Source organism: Nyctibius grandis, chromosome 9 (genome assembly GCF_013368605.1).
Source record: "Nyctibius grandis isolate bNycGra1 chromosome 9, bNycGra1.pri, whole genome shotgun sequence".
Lineage (NCBI taxonomy): Eukaryota > Metazoa > Chordata > Aves > Nyctibiiformes > Nyctibiidae > Nyctibius > Nyctibius grandis.
In genome coordinates this window covers 9,516,649-9,523,764 of record NC_090666.1, presented here as the reverse complement: position 1 = coordinate 9,523,764, position 7,116 = coordinate 9,516,649, and the positions used below count along the sequence as shown (strand labels likewise).

General features: G+C 44.4%; 1 protein-coding gene across 1 annotated transcript in view; it reads left to right on the top strand.

Annotated features, from left to right (window-relative positions):
* The first annotated feature begins 1,948 nt into the window (after positions 1 to 1,948).
* The window catches only part of ADAM23 (ADAM metallopeptidase domain 23), a 79,855-nt gene continuing 74,687 nt past the window's right edge, over positions 1,949 to 7,116 (top strand). Inside the window, exons 1-2 of the mRNA XM_068407994.1 lie at positions 1,949 to 2,114; positions 3,223 to 3,449. Of these exons, the coding sequence (XP_068264095.1) occupies positions 1,949 to 2,114; positions 3,223 to 3,449 (393 nt within the window). The remainder of the gene's footprint in view (positions 2,115 to 3,222; positions 3,450 to 7,116) is intronic.

The window sequence follows — 7,116 nt, the reverse complement described above, 5'->3', positions numbered from 1 at the left end:
GTTTGTCTGCCGTTACACACTTAGATTTTGAGCTTCCACAAGTAGCACCTATTTGACCAGCATGAGAATTCAGAATTAATTTTTTTTTAAGTAATAACACTACGGCTATGAAGTAGTCTGCATGGTAATGATTTGTAACACCGCTTATACTTTCTAAATTAGCAATGATAATGAATTCAGGCTGAAATCTAAAGAAAATTAAGTGAAGCAGAGAAAATTCCTATCTTTCTGGAAATCCATGTGGTATCCAGACATAGATTAGAAGGAATAAGCTGACAAATAAAAAGCAATATCCAGACAAAAAGGAGAAACATCTCTATTTCCTCAGCAGTGAGACCTGCACCAAAATAAAACATACCTATTCTTGGATATTAGAAGCTGGGCAAAATGTGCACTAAGAACTCAATATCTAAACTTGTCTTTGAACTCAGCTTTCAGGTTTTTCTGACTCCTGAAGCCATGGAATGAATACAAAGCAGCAGGTTAATCTTCTTATATCTCCTTGTAGTTATTTTTATCTTTGCAAATATTCTTCATATTGGTGGTTCACCCCAGGCATGCTGGACTGAAATATGAGATACTACCCCCTGTACAGAAATGCACTAATACTTCTGTTCGTGATTCAGGCTGACTGCTGCTGAACGCAGCACACCAGAGTGGATTTGCACCAGGTTACAGTTTGATCGTGTACCTTCCTGCAGTGCTCCTCTTTGCTTATTGTACACACATCCATTCTCTTTGTCAATATACATACACTCTTTTGGCAACATTTGGTTCTCGCCTCCACAACCACTTCATTGCAGGTTGGCTGCAGTCAGTAAAGATGAACGGTCACAGGGACTAAAGAACAGAATAATGGCAGAGATGCAAGGAACAAATCCCTTGACTGGAGGTGTCAGGAAGGAGGGGAGCGGAGCCTGAAGCTCCACACAACACTTGGAGCAGGAGCAGAGGAGGGTTCACGGGAAGGGCCCCTTGCAGCCCCCTGCAGCATATGAGGGCTGCAAGGTGTGAAATGGCTCACTGGCCTTACCCGTGCACGTGCGGAGCTCCCCTGGGAGCAAACTCACCCACTGCTTCCTTTGCTCGTCCCCCAGCGCCTCTTCCACGCCTTGCTTTAGGCTGCCAGTGTTCAAAGCAATTTCACTCTGTGGAAAGTTCTTAAAATAATTCGAGTATTTCTAAACGCAGCTTCCCGCAATTGTGCGCACTGCGGGAGCGGGTTTCTGGGTGTCACCCCGATCAGGAGATGATACACTCGCTCCTCGCCTGACCCAGGTGCAAGTTAAAATCCGTTAGTGCGTGTTAGGGCGGTGCGAGGCGTCGCCTGTCGCTGTCGCCCACCCCCGCGGGCAGCGCGGAGGCCGCGACCGTGCTGCAGCCGCTGCCGCTGCGCTGCGGCCTCCCCCCGCGCCGCGGGGCCGCAGGCGGCTGTGCGCGCAGGTGGCGGCGGTCACCCTCAGCGCGCGTCGTGACCCGGGACACGGCGGGGACGCGGCGTGGCGTGGCGTGCCCCGGTGCGCCCCTGAGGGGTGCGGGGGGGCTCGGGGGCGTCGTGTCCGTGCGTAGCCCCGCCAAGCGGCGCGCGCCCCGCGGCAGCACAAGGGACAGCGGCCGCGCGGCCACGCCCCATCCCACGCGCTCGCCGCGGGGCGAGGTCGGCGCGCGTGCGCATGCCGTGGGGTTGGCGGGCGGAGGCGAGGCGGGGCGGGGTGAAGGGGAAGGTGCGCGCGCGCTGCTGCCCGCCCGCCCTCACGCTGAGGTAGCGGTCTCCCGTAGCGGCGGAGAGAGGAGCCAGACGGGCGGGTGCCGCCGTGGGGAGCCGCACGCCTCACCCTGCCTCCACCCGCTGCCCGCCCGGGCCCCCCGGGCACAGCCCGCCGCTGGTGAGGGCGTCGCGCTGCCCCCCGGCTGGCCGCCCCCCGCGTCCCCCGGGGCGCTATGAGCCATGAAGCCGCCCGGCAGTACCTCCCTGCGGCAGCCTCGCTGCGGCCGCCGCCTCCCCGCCGCCTGCCGCCCCACGCTCCTGCCGGTCCTCGGCCGCCTCGTCTCGCTGCTCCTGCTCCTTCATGGCTCCTCCTGCCCCCGGGCCCGCGCGGCTGCCGCGGCCGCCGGTGGGTATGACGGGGAGGGTGTGTGTGTTGGTGTGCGTGAGGCGCCTGCTGCTCCTCGGTCCCCCCCTCCCCTAGCCCCCTGCCCCCGCCTTGGGTGATAAACCCCGATAACAGCCATTTCCCCTGAACGATTTTTTCCTCCGCCCCTTCCAGCTCTGTGTACGTGTGTGTGTTCGGTGTATAGAAAAACGGGGCTCAGAAAATGTTTCCTTGGCTTGCTTGCTTACCAGAAAGAGAGAGACGGGAGGTTCCGCCCCCGATCTTCTGAAGCCAGTGCTGCAGTGGCTCAGAGAGAGGATGCTGTGCGTAGAAATACGCTGGTGAGCTATGCGACAGAAAAAGGCTTGGGTGGCTTGTGTGTGCGTTAGGGTGCGTGTGTACGGGGATCTGACTGGGAAGCTCATTTGTTTGTTTGGGGTTGGATTTTTGTGTGTGCTTTTTGTTTGAGTGCTTTTGATTGCATATAGATGACGTGCGGGATGCTGGATGTAGTCGGTTTGTGCATCACGCTATTACTGTTACGTTGCTTGTTGATTGACTGTATCTTGGAATTTTAATGAGGAAGGATACAGGATTTCCTCTGAATAGCTGCCACTGAAGAAAAGGGCTCTTGTCAAAGTTAAAAGAGAGAGGGAGAAAAGTTCCTGTTATGTAAAAGGAATTGATTAGCATTCAGCGCGCACGGACTCCGAATTCCGCCTGCTTTGAGAACATGGAGAGCGTTCTTAGCCATTTGTAGATGTATATCTGGTGGTTTGTGTGTGTGTCTGACAGAGAAGAGAACTTAGCTATCAAAGAGGGTGTAGAGGGTAACTGCATATCCATTAAGTTTGTTTTTTTTTTTTATCTTGGAGGTTGAGAGGCATTAAAATATTTATAATCCATGACTGCACATGAAAATGTATATGCACTTAAATAAATAATGTTATTTCTGAAACCATTTTATGTGTGAAAAATGAATCGGATCTAGCTCAATGAGTAAGCTATCTTTTTGTTGCTTGAGTGATGAATAAAATATTAGAATACTGCAAGCTAAATATGTAGCTTTTTTATGGCACTAAACACATTCTGCCATCTAATTTATGGCTGGTATATCTTTCTTCCTCAGACTTGCATTGGAATGAAACGGCAGGCAGTATAGAGGGAGTACTGGCAGATGAAGAGAATGCATTTCAACAAAATAAAAGCAGTAACAGTAAAAATAACAGTTACAGCAATGCAATCCAGAAAGAAATCACGCTGCCTTCAAGACTAATCTATTACATCAACAGAGACTCTGAAACCCCTTACCATATCCTGGATACTAGGGCAAGGCACCAGCAGAAACACGACAAGGTAGGGTAAAAAGAGGCTCATCTGCAGAATTTTCAAAACAGTAATATGAGATGTGGATCTATGTTTGAATGTTTTATTCTGTAGGTCTTTGAGGCTTAATGGTGGTCCTTCCCACCATTTTTAGGAATTAAAGGAGGACATGTAATTAAACAAGAATGTAATTTCCCTTGTGTTAAATTAAAAATAATTATTTTGAATTTCAGGATGGTTCAGGAGGTGAACTGTAGATAAAATGAATGGGAATTATGCAAAGTTGACTTGTCTGATCAGAGTAGATTCCGGTGTCTTGACTTACAGTATACCATCATCAACAAAATGCTTCTTCCAAAATAGCTCTAGACTACAGAAATGTCTGCGTAGGGACTTTCTTTAGAATCCTGAACTTACAGCATGAGTTACTTGGCTTTAAGTGTATCATGCGCTACCCAATAAATGCAGTATTGGTTTCCTGCCAGTGTATGACCAGTGAAGACCACTGTAAAGTGTTACCAGGTTTTGTCAAATAATACCTGCATTTTTCATTTTTAATGACAAGATCTGATATTTATTTTTGTACAGATGCAGATAGTAAATTTTTTTTTTTTCTGAAATTGCATGTGATTGAACAAACTTTGGTTTTGTGAAATAACTTAGTAAAGAAGTAAACCTGTTCTAAACTATATCGCTTAGGAGGCACCCCTTAAAATTATTCCATCCTATTTTTATAAATTTTTATTTTAAAAATTAATTTCTTCCTACAGGTTAAAAAGGTAAAGTGAAGGTAAAGATGGTTTGTATAGGAAGAGATTGCCATAGTAGAGAAGAGAGACAGCAAAGCAGGTCAGCGTGTATGATACTATTGAAGGATTTAGCTATAAGGAAGTTCCTATCTATTGAATTGCCTTTTGTTTTGAAATTTTAGAAAGTGAATTTATTATGCATTATATGTGCTTTTGTTGATATTGATTATGTGTCATGTCGGATGTGGAATTAATACGGAGGCACTGCATAATCTTTGGAAAAAAGATGAGATAGTGGTATAATTTTGATGTTTTAATGGGGAGAAAGGTTGTTTCCTAGCTTATTGAACTTGGATACCAGTATGTGCCTTTGGGTGCATCTAAATACACCAGTATGTTACGGATGGCACAGAAAAACCGTTTGATTGCTGGAAAATGGAGCTGCTTAAAAGAATACTACATTCAGAACTAATACCCCTTTAAAGTGGTATATTTTTAAATAAACTTAAACACTAGGGACTTTCTGTTCCGCTCTTTAGAGAGGGGTGTGGGAAGAAAGGATTTGCAAGTGCTTGCAGACCTGACTTTGGGAATAGTGCTTCCTCCATGTTTCTATGTGAGTTTTCTTTTGGGAATCCACAGAGGAGAATGTCTGCCAATCTCTTTACTTACCCAGCATTCCCACAAGAACATTGCTGCTGTTGCCTATCCGTCCTCTGACCTACCTTATATCTACCTGTTGGGGTAAAGCTCTGCAGAAATCAGTGCTGACAGAATTGATATTGATTTCCTTGGGTATGCTTGGTGCTGAGTATTGTGTAAAGTGGATCTCCTTTCTGCTCACTGTATCCCTTTCAAGCGTGGGGAATGCTAACACTGCAGTTTTTCCCACAGAACAGTTCTTCAAGCTTGGGCCTTCATGGAGAGTGACATTGTGTTGACTTCATTCTTCTGGCATGAAACTTCTGTTGCTTTGATGCATTTAGTTGAAGGAAAGGGTTGATTATGTTCCTTGCCTGGATTGATTTTTGCATGTCTTGCTTCCAGAGCACCACAGAGGCCTTCCCCCCCTCTCAATTTGCATCTTGTGTCTTTCCTTGCATGAAAAAATTTCTTTGCCCTTCCATCTGTTTTACTAATAATATAATAACTATTTTGGTTATTTTGTTCTGTTTAACATTCACTCTAATCATCTCTGTAGAGCAATAATTGGGGGGGGGAGTCTGGGAGTCTGCCTAGGATGTAAAAGGAAAGCAACCCATAAACAAAACAGAATGCGATTGGATTGTGAAAGATACATGAGGGTTTTGATTTTGGGGGGGGGTGGGTGGATTTTTTTAGTACTTGCTTTTATCCTTTCCCAGAATTAAAATAAATGATATATTGTAATAAATCCTACTTGTGAGATTTTGCTGTCTCCCACAGAGATATTATTGGTAATAAAAAGAAATAACCAAAATACCTTTGAAGTTGCGTAAAGAAAGAAACCTATATTTAGGATCGATTTTTAGCATGTGAATAAAGTAAAGTCAAATTTGTTGACCTTTGTATATAGACAGTGGACAGCTGAGGAAGAAAAATACCTTTTTTTTTTTCCTTTTTTTTTTTTGTTCTTGGAACCATACATCCTTTTAACCTATATTTTCTTGTCAGCCTTAATATACCATTTATAGGCATATGATATGGATATACTCCCTAACTATGGATATTATTCAGTAGACCCCTTTCTGTGGAACTTCATTATAGTGGCCAGAAGAATATAAGCCATATGGATAGTTTGTGGGATTAGGTCTGAATGTCTCAGAAATGCTGAGTCACTGTAAGGAGAGGGGAAGAGTAGAGGAAATTATGTGCACATGGGAAGAAAGAGGTAAAGCTAGAGAAATATAATTATGTAAAATGATTTAAAATATTTTATTTTTTAAAGTCTCTTCCTAAAGGCAAGGGTCTGCAACCTTCTTCATAAAATGTATGTAGAAGTGAAGGACTGGAGGAGAAAACAGTGTACCAGGGAATCAAAAATTGAAATAATAAATTGCTGCCTTAGCACTTATCCTGTTTATCCCCTTTTGAATTTGGTGAAATGACATTGTAATGAGAGGGCATTTGTGATCTAAATGTTGGTAGAACCTCTTTCTTCCTTCTTATTCTTCCAAGCAGCTTTTTCTCACTGAAAAAAAGGAATGTTCACCATAGGTTTGACTAAGTGAAGAGGTCTGTCTCCAAGGTGAACAGAGTTCTAGCATATAATCTATTTTCTCTGTGTTCTAAAAAAAAAGCATATTTTAAATGCTTGGTGCTTGAAGACTCTAAAATCTGTATACCTGTTTCCTCATAGTCAAATTAAGGCTAGCTGGTTTTGAGTTCTGAAGTTATTTTTAGTGTGAAATGCTCAAAAATGAGCATCTGTTTATAAAAACACACTGAAGCAGCTCACAAGAATCCTTAAACTTGCTGAAGAGGTCTGAGTCATCTGCGTTCTGTGGCTCTGTCTTTCTAAACTTGTGCAGATGGAGGTAGTGTTTTGAATGAACTGGTAATCTCTTTATTGAACTAGATGACTGCTTTGATTCGTTTTTGCAGTCTGCATGTACAAGATTATTAGGACCTAATGGGAAGACTGCGTGGGACACAACTTGTCACAAAAGGCTAGGAGCAAGTCCTTATGGTGGCCAGCAGAGGGGAAAAGATCTTGCAATGCAAGATGTGATCTCAAGATAATAGGATTGCCAGAGAAACACAGCTCAGGGCAACCTCGCCAAATTTTGAGTGGAAAATAGCTTGAACTAGGTGCATATGAAGGAAGACTGTATCTGCTGGGCAGTTTCTAACTGTTTTTAGATCACTGAATCATAAGTTCTCAGAAGCTGTAAAGCAGCAATGTCTTCATGCATAATTCTAAGCTATTAGTGTAATTTTGGGGAGGAGGTAGGTGTTAAGAAAACTGT